Source organism: Schistocerca nitens, chromosome 7, assembly GCF_023898315.1.
Source record: "Schistocerca nitens isolate TAMUIC-IGC-003100 chromosome 7, iqSchNite1.1, whole genome shotgun sequence".
Classification (NCBI taxonomy): Eukaryota; Metazoa; Arthropoda; class Insecta; order Orthoptera; family Acrididae; genus Schistocerca; species Schistocerca nitens.
In genome coordinates, this window is record NC_064620.1 from 626,485,031 (window position 1) to 626,507,136 (window position 22,106).

Here is a 22,106-nt window from a genome sequence, read left to right on the forward strand (position 1 = left end):
TTGGTGTAAATGTTTTGGAGCATTTCTTTTGTCTGCAGGTTTCAAGACAAGTCAGAGAAGGACGTGACAAGAAAGTGTTTGTCGCCCTTTATGTTGATGATGGGTTAGTTATGGCAAGTGATCAGCAGGATGCCAAGAAGTTTGTTAATGAATTGAAGGCCGAACTCAACATCACTGTGAAACCAGCATCATATTTCCTTGGACTTGAGATGAAACACTTTGATGATGGTCCAATCAAGATAAGTCAAGAAGCGTATGCAACGAAGATCTTGGAGCGTTTCAATTTTCAGGACTGCAAACCTGTCTCAAAACCAATTGTGAAAGAACCAGACACATCACAGACAGAAAGTAAGAATGCAGAGACGTGCAACTTTCCCTATTGACAAGCGGTTGGAGCACTGATGTACCTGTAGCTTACAGAGAGAGCTTCCTGATTCAAACCCTGGACTCAGCATCAACAGAAGATATAGTGAGGTTGAAGCAGTACTCCACTATGTAGCAGGTACATGTGACCTAGGCATAATTTATCATCCAAATTTGTGTAGTGATCGCTACAGTGATGCAGACTTTGGGGTGGGGGGGGGGGGGGGGGGCAACAAAACCGGGCAGTCAACATCTGGTGTAATTATCACAAGTGCAGGTGGATCCATCTCCTTGCTCAGACAAAGACAGGCAATGACTGCCACATCTACAACAGAAGCTTAGTTGGTAGTTGCTACAGAAGCTGTTAAACAGATAATCAGGCAATAGTGAAACTCACACAAAATCCTAAATTCCATCATCAGACAAAACATATAAAGATAAAATATTTTTTCACTGCAGAAAAAGTCTTGGAAGGAGAGTCTGGCATTCGGCACATTTCAACTGAGGATCACTTAGCAGATATACTGACAAAGTCCATAGTAAAACCAAGACTGTTAGTTTTATGTCAAAGACTGGGTCTTTTATGTTGATATGTTAGAGTTTTTCATTTCCTCCTTTTTTCTTAATTAAATAAGGAAAAGTGTTGCAGTTATGTTAGTTTGAATTTAATTAAGTAATAAGTGTAGTTGGCAGCACTACCGCTGTAAATTCTTTGGTGAACTGAGCAATGTAAACTTTACTGTGTGCCTTTGTGTCATAGTGTTTGAATATGTTGTTTACAAATGTGAAATAAAACATAAAATACACACAAGTGCAATCTCTTCTTTCAGCCTTAAACTGTAATAAATGCAACAACTGTGCCTGCTTGGGCATAGTATGGTCTCTCTTTCACTCTTTTTCATTTATATTACTTAATTTCACTGTTGCATCCCACACTTACTTCTTTCCAATGACGAAATGAGGGTTTCATGTTTCAAAATCCTCAGTATATTACATCTTCCGCCATCACTGGAATTTATCATTAATTTTCAACTAGTTTTTACTTTACTACTTTTTACTTTTGATACGTTTCCCTATCAAAATGTTTATATTTGTGCGTCAGTATCTCCTTTGGCAATCTCATTTAATCTCAATATTCAGTGCCCAACATAGCTGAACTCACTAGATTTCTTTTTTAACATAAATTCAAGCATTGGGGTGGTCTTCAAACTGAGTGACAGACAGTCACTTACCCATTACTTGCACTTCCAGTGTTCCTCTTGCACTGTAACCTTGAGAATTGCGAGCTACGCATGTGTAAGTTGCTTGGTCAGACAGCCGTTCAACATTTTCAATTATCAGAGTACCATTAGGAAAAACTTTTTGTTTCCTGTTTATTGGAAGCACTCTTCCATCTGCAACACAGATATATATTGCATAAATAAGTAATACAAGTATAATAACTAATACAAACACATAATTTCAACAGTCCTGAACTGCACCTTGACTGAAAGTGTTAAACTTATTTTGTTTATTGGATACTATCATGACACCTGTTTTATGCATTGTTATAAGAATACCATACTTACCCGATAATAAAACAAAGTTTTTTCACAGATTCATCATTTGAAAAATACAGGCTTGTCTTATATTCGCAGATTAAGCAATTGCTGCTGAGGTCAACATCTTTACATTGTTTAATAAATTAATACAAAGATCTTCTTAAATTTATGGATGAAACTTTGGCTATCGAGGCTCCATACAATTTTATTTTGAAGAATCCCCAAGGATAGGTGTAGAAACAATGCTTGCATTCAGACTGGCTCGAAATTTTTCAATAGGCCAAAGCACTTGATGCAGTACCGACCGTGCTCGACAAATCACATGACATATGGCTCACGGTGTTAGTGTGAAACTATGTACTAGTGAATACAACAATCTAATGCTCTACTCAACAATTTTGTGAAACACCAAAGGAAACAGCATTAAATTCTATCAACTTACAAATTTTTGTTGTATTTCAACAGGCTTGCAAGAAAAGTTCTCATGCACTTGCATACTGTATACATAAATTTTTGCTGCTTTTTTAAGTAAAGGTAACATTCAAAGGTGAAAATCTTTTACTTAAAGATAGCAAAATTAAAAAACCATTACTTAATTCTGAACCTAAGTCAATATTTTATTTGTTTATGAGAAACTGTAACTATTTTCCACTTGGGTTGAAAAAAGAGAAATTCAGTTGCTGTTCACATATTAGAATACTACGAACAAATGTTATCAGCTTTGAAACAAGCTGATGGCATTCAGTTGAAACAAGAAAGCACATTAATCCAGAATTAAATGTCTAAAAAACAAAATAAATGACATTAGACTGGCCGCAATTGTCAGCACAAGAATAAATTATAGCAGAAAGACCTGTTTTGGAGATAATACTAACTGATGTAGCTACACTGCATGTTTGAGAATTGCACTAAATCATGATTGCAATCTTTTATTTATGTATTAGTTGCTGCTGTTACACATGACCTGCTCCCTGGAAGATATTACTATCAACGGAATGTATACTGCATACTTTGGCTTTTTATGAACATCTACATTGTTTTAATTGCAGTTAGCCTGAACCCACTTGCATTCGGAATCTAAATTGACTTTCAAACTGGATAATTCTCAACAACAGCATACATTTCTGCAGGATATGCTAAAAGTCTAGATTTGGGCCTGTGGTGTAGATATGTGTTTCATGCAGCAATGTTGTTGACGCTCACTGTGAGATATGACAGGAACAACTGGGGGTGTGTCAGCTGTTGGGTCTACACAGCCATTAAGAGAGCAGCGGGCAGACGATATTTAACATGTGAATTTTAAAATTTTCCCGGCGAATTGACTGTTCAAACAAATTTCGGGCTTGCAGCCGGTCGTCGTTCAATACTTCGCACGATATTTCAACTGGGCACCTGCCAGTCGCAGACTGGCGAAAACGTCCTCCGTTCCGCAATATATAGCGTACTGTAAGTATTCTGCGCATGTGTCGAAAACTCGATAGTTGAACCACACTGCCCGCCGGCAGCGCCCTCACTGTTGGAATAGCGGAACTCAGTCGCCCTCTGCGTTGCTGTTTGCCACGGCCGTCGACGCACTCTGTCGTCTTCGATTTGAGCAAATCGTGGAGATGATGGGATTCCATGCACTGTCCAGCTGGTAGCCGCTGTCACGGTTTAACAGATTTTCCGCCAGTCATATTTCTACGGATTCTTTAATAATGGAGTCCCAGAAATTTGCTAGAGTGACTCATTTCATTAAGACTGCTACTGCACAGAAGATTACTGAGAAGGCTAGTCATGCTATTGTCAAGGAGAGGATTTGCTATACAAGACGAAGGTTAGATGCTATTTCAGCAGAACTTTACCAGTTACATCTGAAGGTTGCAAGGTATCTTTCTCCTGTATCATGGGACTGGGTTGATGGAGTGACTTCGGCCAAGTTCGGATGGATCCACAATGATGCTAATTGTCGGCAGATATCAAAATTTTATCGACTGTTGCCATAGAAGCCGTCGCCAGAAGGGATAATGGTACGACGTTCCGTTGTCAATCTCACGGAGGAGAATTTGGACGACGCTATGCTGTCTGTATTAAGCAAGGGACTCAATTTTGCACCTACACCTACAGCACCGCCATTAATAAGTATTTTGAGTGGTGTTGAAGAAACTGTACGACATCTTCCTTTGGATGCTGCAGACGAAATAAGAAGGGAATCTTGCAGTGCTCTGTTGAAGGCTCCTACTCAACGCAGTAATTTAACCTCTGCAGAAAGGGCTGCATTACGAAATCTGAGAGAGGACCCTGACGTAGTGGTATTGAAAGCTGACAAAGGTAATGCAACTGTTTTGTTACCTTGTGGTGTGTATAAATATAAGATGTATGGTCTGCTAAGTGACTCTACCTATAGGAGGATTGATTACGATCCTACAGGACGTGTGCAACGAAAAACTTCAGCACTATTAAATTCCTCCTCCTTACCGCAAGAGACCATCAAGAGGTTAAGACCACATGGTTGTGTACCTCCAAGACTGTATGGCCTTCCAAAGATTCATAAAGAGGGTCTTCTTCTGCGTCCAATAGTGAGCAACATTGGAGCTCCTACATATGAGTTAGCTAAACATCTCGCTTCCTTACTGAGACCTTTCGTAGGCAAGTGCTCACATCACATACGAAACTCAGCTGATTTTATCAATAGACTGGGGGCTCTTCGTCTCAGCAGTGTAGACCTTCTAGTAAGTTTTGATGTGGTCTCACTTTTTACAAAAGTTCCTCTTGCATATTCTTTGACACTGATTGGTAACATGTTTCCTGCTGATATCACTGCTTTGTTCAGGCACGCTCTTTCCTCAACTTATTTTATGTTTAATCAAGAATATTTTGAACAGACTGACGGTGTCGCCATGAGTAGTCCCCTGTCTCCTTTGGTGGCCAACCTTTTTATGGAGGATTTTGAAGAGAGAGCGCTTGAATCAGCTGCCCTGAAGCCAACAGTTTTTTGGCAGTATGTGGATGACACTTTCATAGTGTGGCTTCATGGAGAAGATAAATTAATGGAGTTTCTACATCACCTCAACTCCATTCATAGCAACATCCTGTTCACCATGGAAATAGAGAAAGACGGTTGTTTGCCTTTCTTGGATGTCCTGGTTCGAAGGAAGAATGATGGATCTCTAGGACATTCAATTTACCGGAAACCCACTCATACTGATTTGTACCTGCAAGCATCGAGTTGCCATCACCCATCGCAAACCATGAGTTTGCTTAAAACACTTGTTCATAGAGCCCATACTGTTTCAGATCTAGATAGCTTACCTCAAGAACTCGCCTATCAAAAGACAGTATTCAGCGAAAATGGGTATCCCATCCGGCAGATTAACAGGGCACTAACAGTTAAAACTAAGAAGCAGGAAGTGAATAAAGAGGAGAACATGCTGGAACAATCTTTAGCTTTTTTTCCTTTCGTTGGCAACACTTCGTTTAAAATAGCAAGAATCCTCCGAAAATTTCAGGTAAAAGTGGTTTCCCGCCCACCATCAAAGATTGCGGACCTTGTGGGATCAGTTAAGGACAATCTGTTAATACGAAAGGCTGGAATTTAAACCGGAATTTACAAGATACCGTGCCAATGTGGTATGGCTTACATAGGTCAAACCACACACACCGTGAAAGAACGCTGCACTGAACATCAACGTTACACCCGCCTTTAGCAGCCAAGCAAGTCCGCTATTGCTGAACATTGTATTTCTACTGGACATTCAATGGATTATGAGAAAACAATGATTTCTGTCCACGGCAACGTCTTTCTGGGACTCCATTATTAAAGAATCCGTAGAAATACGACTGGCAGAAAATCTGTTAAACCGTGACAGTGGCTACCAGCTGGACAGTGCATGGAATCCCATCATCTCCACGATTTGCTCAAATCGAAGACGACAGAGTGCGTCGACGGCCGTGGCAAACAGCAACGCAGAGGGCGACTGAGTTCCGCTATTCCAACAGTGAGGGCGCTGCCGGCGGGCAGTGTGGTTCAACTATCAAGTTTTCAACGCATGCGCAGAATACTTACAGTGCGCTATATATTGCGGAACGGAGGACGTTTTCGCCAGTCTGCAACGGCTCACCTGAAGATGACTGGCAGGTGCCCAGTTGAAATATCGTGCGAAGTATTGAACGACGACCGGCTGCAAGCCCGAAATTTGTTTGAACGATATTTAACATTCTCACGCCAGTATAGGAATGGAATTCACTATGTATCCAGGGAAGAGAGGGGGGGAGAAAAAAAAAGTTGCGGGGGAGGGGGGGGGGGGGCGCATAGCTGTGCTCTCTGGTTCCACCAGAATCACAACTGCAGAAACCGCAACAAGTTTCACAGCTGTCTTGTTAGGATGACAATGGCGATGAACAATAGTGACACGACAGACGACAGTTCAAGTAAATATTAATGTAAACCGTTTCTTTGTGTTCATTTTATTTCTCCTTGTACTATCAAAATGTAGACAACCAATAAATGACATAAGTGTAGAATAGGTTTATGTTAACTGTTTAGCAGAGAAAAGTTTGTAGTTTTGTTTAATCTGAAAATATTACAAAAATAAATATTTCTCAAGGAACCTCTTAAAAATAGTAGGGTCATCTTATATTCAGGGTCGTCTTATCATCAGGTAAATATGGTACATGTTGTAGAACAATCTTCAAATTCCAAGAGCACAAACACACTTAATGCCAAACTTCAACCAATAAAACTACAACTTTCGTCTGTCCAACCATCTCCATCCTACTGTATATTAAGATAAACTGAGGTCTGAGGAACTTTTCAGTGGTAACAATTAGTGTACATTTACAGTGATATTTGATCAGTTGGTAGTAAAGCATACTCAACATAGGTTTCTCAGGAATAACACGCTTCACATTCCTTTTCTTCTCCATTTAGTGTCCATCTGCCTCCTGATGTGAAGGAACATCCACCAATCTGATCATCTTGTACCAATTTATCCATCACCGATGAGAAATGTTACACAGTTCCCCTGACGACAAGTTTGACACACTCTTGTATTTGTCTGTTCTGATTATCTTTGTCCTCCACAAGTTCTCCCAACAGCACGTTGGCTATTCCGCCATGCTTTGACATATGTACCATGCCACTTCTTCTGGTAAGGATATCTGATTCACTTCTTTCATTTCCTGTCATTTCTGAAACAGCTTCATTTTCAACTTTCTCTTCCCACTTACGTTTCAACATATTTCAATAATATGACATTTCAAATTCTTCTAGTTTCTTCTTCTTCTTTTTTTCCCGTGGTTCACCTTCGCTTCCACAAATTCCTGAGTTAACAAACTTACAAACTGTCTTCCTCAATTCTACAAACACATTTCATATCAAAAGATGGGTAGGCCTACTGCTTAGCAAACTTATATACCTGTGCAAGTCTTTAATTAAAATCTTCCTTCCTTCAGCAGTGTTGTGCACTCTTGCTTCCCAGAAACACAAATCCCATCTTCTACTACGTATATCGACATAAGTTTTGGCAGTTAAGGCACTGACATTCTCAATTCTATTATTCATCATTTTGATACTGGCTACAGTGGTCCAAAAGATCCAAATGAAGGAACAATTTACATCCCCCTCCCCATCTTTGAAAAGTAAGTGGAAATGTAAGATCACAGCGGCAAGTCTTGTGAATGCACCCTTTTCTGTGTCTTCAATGCAGTAGTTTCCATGCCATCTGCAACCAGAAGGTACTGATGATTTTTAAGGCTGTTTCTCACCTTAACAGCACGAGATACTCCTGAAACTCAGTGATGTTGATATAAGCTAGTAACAAATATGTACAGCCATCATTATGCCCTTCACAACATCAAACTTCAAAACCAGTTTTATGCACAGAAATAATTATTAGAAATTTTAAATGAGCAACTAGGAATTTACCTGAAAATATTAAGAGGCATTCTCAGAAAGTACAGAAACACAGGGAATCCCTTGACCAGAGTGAACTTTCCAGGAATACGGTAGTACATAAACTCACAATGTAGTGTCCAATTGTGTGAAAGATGTTGGTACGACATCCCTCCAAGTTTGAACATAGCTGTTTATCCACTTTCTACTCGTGCAAGGAATAACACCTACCAACATTTTTTTGTGAATCAAAACAGTTTACAGTGAAGGTTTTGTGAACAGAACAAGTGTATTCGAGTGGTGCAGCAAGTTTACTGGAGGCAGAGCAAATGTTCATGACAAACAGAGGAGAGGAAGACCTTCCAATATCACTGATGAGTTGGTGAAAAAATCAAGGGAACTATTCATGAAGACTGCCGATTGACAGTCGATGAAATTTCTGGAACATTTTCACAATTCTCCAGAACTCTCTCATATGAGACACTCACAAAGACGCTGGGATACTGGAAATTGCACAAGATGGGTCCCAAAACAGCTGACAGAGCAGCACAAGAAAAGTCAGGTCAACAGTGCGGGTGAGAATAAGCAACTTGAATTGGAGGGTGAGGGTTTTCTCAGGTCCATTATGACTGGAAATGTGATGTAAAGGGGAGGGTTTGTATTAGTTTTGGAAGGGGTGGGTACTGTAGATTAAAGCATGATTTACACCAATAGGCAAATCAGTGCCAACAAATCACACACACCACATCTTCCAAATGACCCTCGCAGACGAGTGTGACTGATTCTTCACCATTTGCCATTCCATAGGTGTTGCTAAGATTTTTCTTCGGGGTCTCAAGGGTGATGGTGAGAATGTCCATTCTGTAGGAGACGATTTAACACAATACCTCCTCCGCCTTCTCACTCAAGTGCCGGCAAAGTAGGTATCCTGGGAAAGGAGGGTGGGAAGAGTTTCCTGTCTTTGGGGCTATTGTCTTTCTCCTCTTCGATCTTAGCAACCATTTCTACTTTTTCCTTTCTTACTTCTCATTTGAGTACCTGTCTATCTTTCCCTCTTTACATATTCATATACTTCTATTGCTAAAGTCCTTCTTATTTTCCATGGTTTCCAATAACCTTCAACTTATTTCATATACGTAGGCCGAAGAATCAGGATACACAGACACACTTAAGCATACACACAACAGAACACAAAGATGCAAACAAAGAAAGGAGAGATTGAAATTATGTAATAACCGTCAAATATTGTGGGGGAAGAGGTGTGTACATGATGAAATATGCACACATTGTTGTTTATTCTGATGGTTTTACATTGCGCGTGCGCACGCGCACACACACACACACACACACACACACACACACACACACACACACACACACACACACACACATTCCATATCGCCTATGTGCATAAGTATAGAAGAACTATGCTAATTTTACATCGAGTATATCTAAGTAGGAATTATGAGTAATTAAGGAGAGCATAAGCCAGAGGAGAAGGGTTTGTGATAATTGTTAAGGAAGATCAGCCTGACAAATATACTGATGACTTGTAGGACAGTTGGACTCTTATAACCCGAGTAAACATAGGTCCTTATGCATTGCAAGACATAACTATGGACTCCTCATCTGAGTTACCACCCGTGTTAGTGCATTAATAATGGAAGCTTTCCATTTTGTGATTACAGGTTGTAGACTATAGAGAGCAGGAGATTAAAGTTCATCCCTGAACTAGCATAATTATTTCATTTGGCCCTTTGAAGAGCGCAGAGGACTATAAGTTAAATTTAGTCTTCTTCTCATCCTTATCTTCCCAAAACTAATCCACCATGTCACTTTGGGACTGTCATCATTCTAGTGCTAACATGTTCTTTCTGTTAGTTGTTTAGATGTGATTTGATCTTCAGTCTTTATGTCATCTCCGTAGAAATGTGAAATGTGTGTGAGTAATGTGTTTTATTCATTTCATAACGTACATAATTTCAGAACATATGTCTGATGTACAGTGTAGATACCAATGTGTCACTTTTTCTTTTCAAAGAAGCTTCAGCGGTCAATACGTCATTCTCCAATTAATAAACGAACCTGTTATACTTAAGTGTGTCACATTTATTTTCTCTACCATACAAATGAGCTTTACTTTTATCAACGTTAATTTTGTAGCAACTGTAAATGTAACTTGTTACTACTCACAAAGATTTTTAACTACCATATTCTTCATTAAAAATAATCTTGTGGAATGACAATACATATTCAACACCTTATATTAAAGATGCATGCAATTTGCTTAAATCTGATACAAACCTCTTTCCCACACAATTGACTCGATAGGGTAGCCTGCAACTGGGCAGGTGACTATTAGTGTTTCCCCTGCAACAATAGCTTTCTTCTCCATTGGACGGATAAAAGGAAGTCCATAAATGTTTAACCTGTTTGAATGTTCAACAGATCCCACTTTGGAAGATGCAATGCACTTGTAGAGGCCTCCGTCATTTGTATGAGTAGAAGAGATGTTGAGATGTGACACAACATCACCATTAACCGTTACATATTGACCAACCTGCAAACTGTTAATTTACTCTTGTGAGACCTGTTTAGCAGCACATGTGTAATTCAATTCTGTCATTATAGGCAGATAACATCAGATCCACATAAAGGATCCTTTTCAGTTATTACTTAAAAAAGAAAAGTTTTAGCAGCATCACAAAGTATCTGTCACTCATCCAGCATGCAAAGACTAGGGAGAATGCTGTATGAGAACACAGTAGTTGCCTCATGAGGATGAATTTTTTTAATTATATATTTCAACGTCAGCCTCAGTGACCCAAGGCTGAAACATATAGGTTGATTTATTCTACTGTGTACAAACTCTAGGGATTGATCGATGAAAGGATATGGAACAAAAAAGGTCTAATGAACTTATGTCCACAAATGTATGGTTTTTATGCTAAAGACAATTTATTCAATCACACTCTGTTAAAGAGACTGTGGGGTAATAAGCACTGTACCAAGCAGCCACAGTTACAGTATTTGTTGAAAATGGTTTCAATGTGCCTCAATGCATTTGTGTATGTGCCGCAGGATGTTGTGTATCACACTTTCACATTGACCAGGCTGCATCCAAACAGCGTCAAAGGCAGCATGAGTACACTGCTCCTGTGTCTCCACACCTGGAATGGGCTCTGAATATACAATACTTTTGAGATGGCCCAATAACCAGAAATCACACAGGCTGAGATCCACTGACTGAGGAGACCATGCAACTGGAGCCCCCCATCCGATCTATCGACCAGGAAAGACAAGACTGAGATTTGTCTGGATGTTAATGGTGACATGAGGTGGAGTACCATCATGTAGCAGCCACATAACCCTTGGAATCATCAATGGCACGCCTTTCAGTAGGGGAGGCAAAGTCACCCGCACGAAATGCCAATAGTTCCGACCTCTTAGGGGACATGGAAGGCAGACTCATCCCAAAATATGGTAGCCAATTATCCCGGCCCACAAATTCCAGCTGCACTGATGCCGATGATTTGCTGTCACCATACCATGGGAGTTTTACAAACTATCCCACACATGACTGTTACGAAAACTGTAGATACCACACTGTATAAAGGTGGCCTCATCTGTGAATAGGATGTAGGAAAGAAATCCTGGAATCATGGTTGCCTGGTGTAAAACCAGTGACAAAACTGCTCCCAATGTGGAAAGTCTGTCACTAGTAAGCCTTGCACACGCTTTAAGTGATAACGGTAGTAACAATTGTCGTGGAAAATGTTCCACATGGTCATCTGGCTTATCCTGTACTGGCAGGCCAACTGCCTGGTACTGACACGGTGGTCGCCTTCCACAGTGTTAATCACGTTTTCCTCCAAGTCTGGTATCTGAACATTTTAGGTACGTTCATGATTTTCTACTTCCTGAAACAAAGCTGTCTCAGCCAAATGGTAAAACACTGTTGCAAACAGTGCAACAGTGCTGTGGTTGTAGTTGGCGGGGATAGGTCTCCTGATACAATCTTGCTCCCCGCCGCCTGTTGCCATTTGCCTTTCCATTAGTAAACACCATGTAGGCAAGCTCTCAATTCAAATACAGAACCATTGTGTACAATGCTGTATCACACCCACTAGAATGTGAGCCAGAAAGAGAAGTGAATTGGACACAACATTATCAGTTACTATGGCATGAGAGGATGCTAGGGTATGAAGTATGAGGAACACTGCCACCCTCTAGGAGGAAACCATGTATGCTGTAAATGTGGCTGTATGGTACAGCACATATTAGACTGCAATCTCTGTAACAAAGTACGAGTGAATAAATGGTCTCTAGCATGGGAACCACGTATTTCCAGACGTATGATGAGTAGACCTTTTTTGCTCTATATCCTCTAATCGATCAGTCCCTAGAGTTTGTGCACGCTGGAAAAAATCACCCTGTATAATTTTAAAAAATCTTATTCAGCAGTTTGTTATGTTGCATCAAATGATGACATACATATACAACAAGAAAAAATGTAGAAACAATAGTGACTGATATAAAACTCCTGATGTACTGCACAGCCAAGTGCCGCTGGACTCTCAACATTTTCCAGAACAGGGCCTAAATTAAATTCTGGTATGATGTCTGCTGAATTATTTTTTAGCCTTTCTGCAGCATTTTTAAACTGAATGATATTTCTGTTAACCTTTTCACTTATACTGGTGCCCGCACTCTTGTCTCTTTCAATTTCCATAAATCTTTTTATAGACTCAGTTCAACAGCAAAAATCTGAATAATTTCTATATACTGTATTTAAAATAAAATTCATGTATTAACTGTCACAGAATTACTACACAATTGGCCAACGGCTTTGTCAACATATATGAATCCAGGTTCCCATGACTATACACAACATGTTTTTCATTTGCTGTTGCTGTTGTTGCTGCTGCTGCTGTTAGTCTTGTTCTTGTAGTCTTCAGTATGAAGACTGGTTTAATGCAGCTACCCCACTGCTACTCTATCCTGTGTGCAAGCCTCCTCATCTCCGAATAACTATTGCAACATACATCTGCTTGAACTACCTTACTGCATTCAAGCCTTGGTCTTATCCTACAATTTTTTCCCCCTCACTCCCCTCCATTTCCAAATTGATGATTTCTTTATACCCCTGAATGTGTCCTTCAACCAGCCCCTTCTTTTAGTCACACTGAACCATAAATATTTTTTTTCTCCAATTTTATCCATTACCTCGTCATCAGTTATTCAATCTACCCATCTAGTTTTCAATATTCTTATGCAGCACCACATCTCAAAAACCACTGTTTTCTTCTTGCATGAACCCTTTATAGTCCATGTTTCACTTCAGTAGAAGGCTACACTCCACACAAATACCTTCTGAAGATGGCTTTCTAACATTTAACTTTATATTCAATGCTAACAAATTGCTCTTTTTCAAAAATGATTTTCTTGTTATTGTCTTCCTGTTTTTCATATCTTCTCTACTTAAGTCATCACAAGTTATTTTGATGCTCAAATAGAGAAACTTGTCTACTACTTTTAGTGTCCCTTTCTTTATATAATTTAACTGAGTTAATTTGACTGTATTTCATTACTCTTGTTTTCTTTTGTTAATGTTGATCTTATAACCATCTTTCTTCCATTCAACTGCTCTTCCAAGTCCTTTGCTGCCTCTGGCAGAATTGCACTGTCACAAGTCTGCACAAACCAAATATACTATGTAGCATTGACAAAGAACTGATATGAGGAATCAACATGAATTAAAAAAAGAGAGCAAGATAAGAGAAATTACATAATTAATAGAGTTAATCATTTATCAACCAAACAATAACAGATCAAATTCAGAAACAATAACAGATCAAATTTAAAAACAAGGGAACATGGAGACCTACATGGAATAAAAGTAATCACAGGGGTAAAGAGAAGCGTTCAGCATGTAGTCCAGCTGTTGAGCAGTCTAAAGGCATATAAACAAGACTGAAAATTTTGCTGACATTTCTGAGGATATCCTTCAGAGTTAACTAGTACGAAGCACATCCATGGCTAAGATACACCAGCAGACTATGTGGATCCTGAATTGTAGCCTGAGTTGCAGCACTGGCACAATGTAGCCATGTGTGTGTGTGTGTGTGTGTGTGTGTGTGTGTGTGTGTGTGTGTTTCTACTTCAGAAGAAGGCCTTTTGGCTGCAAGCTTACTTGTTTAGCAGTCGTTTTGTTGTGTCTGTCTACAAGTCAACATCTCCACTATATGGTGAGCAGCAATCTATCCTTTTCATATTACTTTTCTTTCTGGATTTTTCCATTGTTTAACAAGTAAGATAAAGATAAGAGTTTTATTATGGGTAGAAGTCCATTAAACAGGTAATGTAAAACTGGTTTGCGCACGTGTGCACACACATGCACGCGCGCTCTCACACACACACACACACACACACACACACACACACACACACACACACGCACACTCACAAAGCAACTTCAACTGACGGGTGATGCTCAAGAAGTCTTGAGAAATGCAACAAATGCCCCTCTCTAAGTAGTACCACCAAAAGGCATCTTCTTTTGAATTTGTCATTAATATAGGCAAGAAAAGCCAGGGTAATATACATATAATATTTCTAATGGTATTGCAAGTGACTAAGAGTCTACTGTTTTTAAATATGTGTGTATGTATGCACAGACAAATATACTATGTAGCATTGACAAAGAACTGATATGAGGAATCAACATGAATTTAAAAAGAAAAAAATAGAGTGATAAGAGAAATTGCATAATTAATATAGTCCATCATTATTCAACCAAACAATAACTGATCAAATTCAGTGCAAAAATATAACATTGATTTGTTGCTAATATGAGAACAGAAAGTGATTTCACTCACTTTTAACCCACAGCACACATTAAAAAAAATAATTCTGCAAAAGCCAAAAGAGAACAAAAACATGAATTGAAATTTTTTTTTCAACTCATTCTTGTAGAATAATTCTGAATACACTGTCAAAGAACTGTTCGCAAATACAACTTTGACAGTCCAGATGAGAGAGAAATCCTTAACACCATCTGGTAAAACATTAACTTAACTTCATAAGCATATTTCTTATCAGTAAACTCCAAGCTATTATAAAAAAGGTGGAAGTCATTACAGTATAAAAGCATACATAAAAAAAGCTGGGAGACACTTTATGTTTGGATTGCTAGAATAGACAACCAATCAGTATTACACTGTGTGCAGAACGAGTTTGGGGCATTTATCAGCAATTTGATATATGCAAGTAAGTTGTGGCCCACATATGAATTACCGAACGCAATCGTGTCAACAATACTTCCCATATACATGGACCCCAAGAACAAGAAAAGGAAATCAAAAATCTTAAAATTCCACATTTTAAATGGCATTCACACAAGCAGTCACACTATACAATGACGAGCTAAGACCTTACAATCATCTGCTTAACAACATGTTGTTCCACTTTTGGAGCACACTACAGCAATGATTCTATATAGCAGTGATTTGACAAGTCCTCAGTAGGTTTCTAGAAGCATACAGCACCAGATGTCTACAAATAGGCCATTTGCATGTCATTTTACAAGTTATCCTGCATGTGGTACAAGAGTTTTGACCTAATTTCACTTTGTCTTGCAGCACTAATACACATTTCTTGACATAAAAACTAAGAAAATACTGCACCACTGACAATGTTTTGAATTAATCGAACAAAATGTGTACGCCAAAATAAATACACATGTTTTAATAGTTGTAAAGTGATATCCGAAACATCTAAAATAATTCATAGGTCTGTAGAGACTGTTTCATTTCCAATAAAAACAGTTCATTGTAGCATACTTAAAGTTTCAAGATGCTCAGCAGAGGGGCTTATTCTGTAAGTGTGTCAGATTGATGCAGCAATACAGTTGAAACAAGTGCACTTCTCCAAAATGATTTCTGTTTTAAAGATAAGAGTGATTTGACATATTGTTTGGGACAGGCTTAATGTGGATCTTCATTTAACAAAGCAACTGTTTGCCAGCAGCGTAATAGGACCAACTGAAGGCAAAATTTGGTCAGGGCAGACAGTAATGATTACTAATGAAGTAAATGAGATTTGAGTCTGGGTAATAACTGAAAATCTCTCTGCTCCTATAAGAGTCCTGTTCAAAAAATTCTGGAAGATTCGTAATTTCATGCCAATGGTGTGTTGGAGCAAAATGCGTTTGGCATCCCGGCATGCCTGTATTTAATGTGTAACTGCCATAAGTTTCACTGTTGTATATCTGTTGTTATCGTTCAGTGCTGTATTGAGTAGAACATTATGTTGCATAGTTTGTAAATTTTGAGATGGCGGAGTCAGAAGAGCTATGCATCTGCATAAAATTTTGGGTGAAACTCAAGAAAACGTTTACAGTGAAACACCAAAGATGCAGGAAGCTTACAGCGATGAGTGCGTAAGCCATACTCAGTGTTATGAATGGTTCACACCATTTCAAAAATGGCCAGATGGAAGTTAAAAATGACCTTCATTCAGGGCACTCTTCGACACCTGCCGATAACACTCATGTCAATGAAATTTTGCGTACAAATCAAAGATTGCATCTTGGAATGAATCGTGTTGCCACCAAGTTCATCCCATGGCTCATGAGTCAAGACCAGAAAAACCTTTGTCTCACAATCTGTGAAGAGCTTTTAGATTGCACAAATAAGAATAAGATGTTCTTTAGAGAATCATAACTGATGATGAGACATGGGTCTATGGTTATGATGTTGACACCAAGGTTCAATCTTCACAATGGGTTGGCAAAGGTTCTCCAAAATGAAAAAAAGCTCATCAGGCAGGTCAAATGTCAAAGCTACGCTGATAATTTTCATTGACTTTGAAGGATTAGTTCAGCATGAATTCGTGCCACAGGGGCAAGCCGTTAATTGAGGGCACTGCCAGGACATGTTGCGATGTCTGTGAGACAATGTGAGAAGCAAATGAGCTGAAATGTGGCAAGACAATTCAGAACTCTTGTATCACGATAATGCACCTGCATATTCATCCCTGTTGGTGGGTGACTACTGCACAAAAAGACGAAACCACTGTGCTGACTCATACTCAGTACTCTCTAGACTGGGCCCCTGTGGACCTTTCTTATTTCCAAAGTTGAAACCCCATTGAAAAGATGAAGCTTTGCATTGAAAGATGAATAAAAGAAAATTCGCAGATGGCGCTTTGCTTGATCCAGCTAGACATGTTCCAAGACTGCCTCTGGAAGTGGAAACGGCCATGGTAGCAGTGTACCAATTGTACAGGAGAGTATTTTGAAGGAAACCACAGGCAATAAGTAAAAGATAACACTAGAAAAATTTTATGGATAAAGTACCAGAATTTTCTGAACAGACCTCGTTCACAAACTGAATGCACTTTCTGGGTTCTATTGGCAGTGATTTCTCTTCATAAGAATCTTTGTGTTGGAAAGATTGGCAATCAATGGATACTGAACCTTTAAAAACTCTGCATGTTGAATCTTGCTAGCAAGTGCTGGCAGCCAAAAGCAGTATCCAAAATCACAATTGATACCAAAATGTAGCTGTATCAATTCAACTCTGGAAAAAAAAAAAAAAAAAAAATTGACTGCCTTGCATTTGGTTATTCTCATTAGAGGTCAGCCCAACAAAATTGAAGAGAGAATGAAGTGTGATGAAAAGAATGGTGTGCACACTCTTTGCAACAAGTGGACACATCACTACTGTTGTTATGTATGATGATAAGACAGTTATTTCAAGTTGATGTTCTCAGATTCTGCCAAGATTCTTTGAACATGAGGAGAAAAGTCCAAAATCAGATTACAAGGGATACTGCTTCATCATAACACTGTGTTAAAGCACTGAACAGCAAAAATGAAGACACTGCTTTAAGAATCTTATATCTATTAAACACTTCTTTGTCCAAATATAAGGTACTGATATAGGCCTGTCAAATTGCTTCCTGATCCTTACAGTGAAAGAAACCATTCTCACTGACTGATTTGAAACTCCAGAAGCAGCAGTAATCTCTGTCTTCAATGCATAGAATCTACAATTCACAATTCAAATGAAATTATCTTCCAAAAGCGGCTTATTGAGAAGACTTTGCCAAGTGGTTAAGATGGCTGAAATGGTGCACAAAACCATTAGAGAAGTACTAAGAAATACTGTAAGTTTCAAAAGATGATGATGATTTTTTTTAACAGTTTGAAAATGTTCAGATCACTTGTAAAGTGCCAAACTCTAAAATGATTTCGGCTAACTTTTAAACTCTGTGTATTGCAGAATTAATCGTTTAAGATTTTGCACAGTTAGGTACGATCCCTCCACATCATCTTGTAAACATGTTTATATACGAAGTTGGCTCAGTTAATTAGTGCATATGTATAGGTCTGTGCAGCAATGGATTTGGAATAAATGACACTGCACTGAAGTACACCAGTGATTGAGCTACTGTGAACTTAGTTTTTTTTTAGGTGCAGACAAAACAATCACTTGAAGATGTCGATGTCCAATACAGACCAAAGCACATATAATAGAATATGAATGTGTCAGAAACAAAAGGAAGTTCACACACAGTTATTATTCAAATGGTTTCTCCATGTTTTACAAAAACTGCTATCTACCTTAACATAATTTATAAGAAGTAAAAAGCAAGGTTTTTCCCATACACTAACATTTCCTTTTATTTCAGACACAGACACAAGTATATCACCTCAATATGGCCAATGTAGGCCAAAACATGTGTCATAGAAAATGACTCTGTCAGAAATACAAGGAAGTTCACAATACTGCATTTAATAATGGAACCCTCAATCAATCATAATCCTAATTCAAATATTCAAAATGTAGATCATGCTATCCATATGGCACTAGGCTGTGATAATAAATATTACTGAAGGATTGTATCAGTTATTATTAAAATGGTTTCCCCACAATTTACAAAAAGTGACAAATGCCTTGACATAATTTATAAGAACTAAAAAGCTATGTTTTTCCTGTACACTAACATTTCATTCAGTTTGTGATGGAGCACTTTCTTTTTTATATTAACAACAGACACAATTCTACACAGAAGCAGTGCAGATGTGGAAAAATTCTAATATTAATTTGTGCCTTGATATCCATTTCCAAAAGTATGCCAAAAAGCGTTAATTTCAAGTTGCTGTTATAAACTACTTCCTCTGTGATACACTACCAGCTTGTATCTGGTATATCTGTTCTGTTATTCTTGTTTGCTTGTTTCATTAAACTGTGTTGCTGTTGGAGCTTTTAAAGCACACATTGTTACAAAAATTAATGTTGATGGTATGGCAGGGATGGATATTAACATACCTCAACAAGTACAACAGTGCTTCCACTGAAATTGTGATATATTTAACGGTAAACAAAATATCGTTAGGGTTTCACATCCCATAAAAAATTAAAAGTCCTGTTGGCAAAAAGAAGCAGTCACAGCCTGCAAAACAAGTATATATACAGTACATATTCATTTTCCCACATGCTATTTGAAAGTGGAATGGTAGAGAAATAGTCTGAAACTGTATTTTAATAATTCAAGGAAATGATGGGAAACCTATTTCAGGGTTGCCATTGGTCCTGTATAATGGTCCAGGGAATAAATTAATGCACACTTTCACTCAGTCAGAGTGCAGAGATTCCTGTTTGAACTGTTAAAAAGGAATTATAAAGATAATAGGATAAGAAAGGAAAAAAATGGCACATGCTGCAGTAAAGGTTCCAAAATAGAGTCACAACAAGAAACTTGTTCAAAAGTTTCAAACATTTTTATCTGCTTTTGTGCATTTTACTGTAAACACTTTGCTAGAAACCTTACCGGTCACTATTGGAGAGTTTCTTGCCATCCAGCTCCCATGTTATTTCAGGTGTTGGATTACCAGAGGCAATGCATTTTAGAAAGACAGATGGACCAGGCTGTAAAGTGTCCTCCGGGAATGAATAGCGTAACTGGGGAGGTTCAACTGAAAATTAGAATGCTTTTAGAAACAATAAAAACAGAATAACATGTAATCACACATTTTGTAAATTTGACTTACACCTTCCACCAAGTTTTAATTCTGCACTTGCTTCAGCACTTTCTTGATCATTCCTAATGAAACATTGATACATTCCCTTGTCTTCCTTCTTAACAGATTCAATTGTTAGGATTGGTTCTTTATGATTAAGTGGTTTACCATCTTTCAACCAGCTAATAGTTTTAATTGGATTTCCTTCAAAGTTACATTTAAATGTAGCAGGACGTCCAAAATCTACAGTCTGAGTCTGCGGTTCTACACTTGCTGCAAGTGGAGCTGGAAACATAATAAATTTATTACTAATAAAATGAAACAGTTACTATTCTTTCACATTTACCCTACACATCTCTGAGAGAGGCACATGGTTTTACTAGATACCAGGTAATTAATATCATTGATAAAGATAGGTCTTCTGTGGAGATATGACAATGTGTAAAGAGTTGTAGTTAATTTTTCGGAAATTCAGTCAGACTGCTGTATGTACAAAAACTGACAAATCGTATTTACTCATGAACTAAAATTTGCTAACCCGATGCGAGTGTGAATGTTATTTCTGTGATGACACGAAAAATGTGAAAAGGTAAATGTATCCCTATTTACTTTATTAAATATTTGAGATATATTACTTCACTGTAGGAATGGTTTCCATGTATTACCTGTGACAGTAAGGACTGTCTCCACACTTTCTCCTCCAACAGAGTTGTTTACAACACACAGATATTTTCCAGAGTCATCCACTTTTGCCTCCTTGATAATCAATGTCCCACTGACTTGTTTGACACGCTCATCCAAAGTTACTGGTTGTTTACGGGTTGTCCCATCTATATACTTGTACCATCTGCAACAAAGGAGGATTTATTTAAAGCCACACATTTATTATTTCACTACTTTAAACATGTTTTCAGTCACTACAGTGAAATGTTATTGATATAATATAAGAATTCAGATACAATTGTTGATTTTTGCATTACAGAAGTGTAAGCAATTGCATAACCATTTGACAATTCATTATGTTTCAAACAGAGAGGGTACAGACATATGCAACACTGATAAACTGGAATTCGTATGTGAAGTAGAGTAATGTGCTACAGTACAGCATCACATATAAAGCCCTGAAAATTTATGTCCCTCTTGTCCACCTACAGCTTCTTAGGAATATTTAATTGAACAAGTGTGCCTTAATAATAAGCCACCAAGGAGGTTCTGATGATTCATTACATTCTTATATGTGGACTTAATTTTAAACTGATTGTATATTGCGTTAACATAAGTGCAATTCAGGAAAAACCTGCATTTTCATCTGAACAGCATTAGAAAACTGCTTACAGAAAAGATCAGGCATCAATTCCTACTACCACAGCCAGATTCAATCTGGTCATATCCTCACGATCCGAAAATAAGTATTTTACAGTTTTACTTTCAATAATGCCAATACCATATTCAGTACAATGAAAATAATATTCTCATACAAACCTAATATATATAGCAATATTGTACTGTGTGTAACAGAATAAATGTAACATAGAACACCAAGAAACATACAGTACATGCACAGTACATAATGGTAACTGCAAACAGCATACAATTAAAAACCTTTGCTGATGCCCAGCAGATATTTTTTTGTTCTTTTGGTATTATGTTAAAATGAACTATTCACCAGAATCAATAAACAGACAAAATCAATTCGCAGATAAGTGCCCTATTCCAGACAAATTTTTATTTATTTATCAAATGCCCTTTCTATCCAATTTTCTGTACATTTTAAATCCAATATTCTAATTTCATTTTTTTTATGCTTGCGTATTGTGTGTGGAGTAATAATGTTTTGGTACAGCAGTTACTGCACAGATTAAAACCTGTATACGAAAACATAATGATACTGGTCAATACTGTCTCAGTTTCTTTGATTTCCTTGACTGAAAAATGACTTCAGCAGATCATTTACAGCTTTCATCCTCAGAAAAATAGCTGGAAAGGTTGCAATGCAACTGAAAGTATTTTGTACAGAATGAAAAATGTATTTCCTGTTTGAGCTATTTTTGATTAGTTCCATGTCAACAAATGGGAATCACAATGTAAAATATTAGGTGTAAATGTTAGATACAGTAAACTGAAGTGTAAGATAATCAATAAGGCTAACAATAGTGGAAAGATGAAAGAAAATTATCAATTAACTATAATAAGGAGAACAAGCACTACCTCAGAATCAAGAGTCATTACAGTAAAGTAGTTCTAATTTTTTATCTTGCTTTGGAGGCACTTTCTCCCATTGTTTCCCCCGGTTCATAAAAAT

General features: G+C 37.9%; 1 protein-coding gene across 1 annotated transcript in view; it reads right to left on the reverse strand.

Moving 5' to 3' along the window:
* LOC126195428 (Down syndrome cell adhesion molecule-like protein Dscam2) overlaps positions 1-22,106 on the reverse strand; it is an 879,015-nt gene that overhangs the window by 303,067 nt on the left and 553,842 nt on the right. The window contains exons 9-13 of the mRNA XM_049934039.1: positions 20,470-20,651; positions 19,835-20,089; positions 19,615-19,759; positions 10,081-10,343; positions 1,596-1,757 (exon numbers count right to left, since the gene is read on the reverse strand). Coding sequence (XP_049789996.1) covers positions 1,596-1,757; positions 10,081-10,343; positions 19,615-19,759; positions 19,835-20,089; positions 20,470-20,651 — 1,007 coding nt within the window. The remainder of the gene's footprint in view (positions 1-1,595; positions 1,758-10,080; positions 10,344-19,614; positions 19,760-19,834; positions 20,090-20,469; positions 20,652-22,106) is intronic.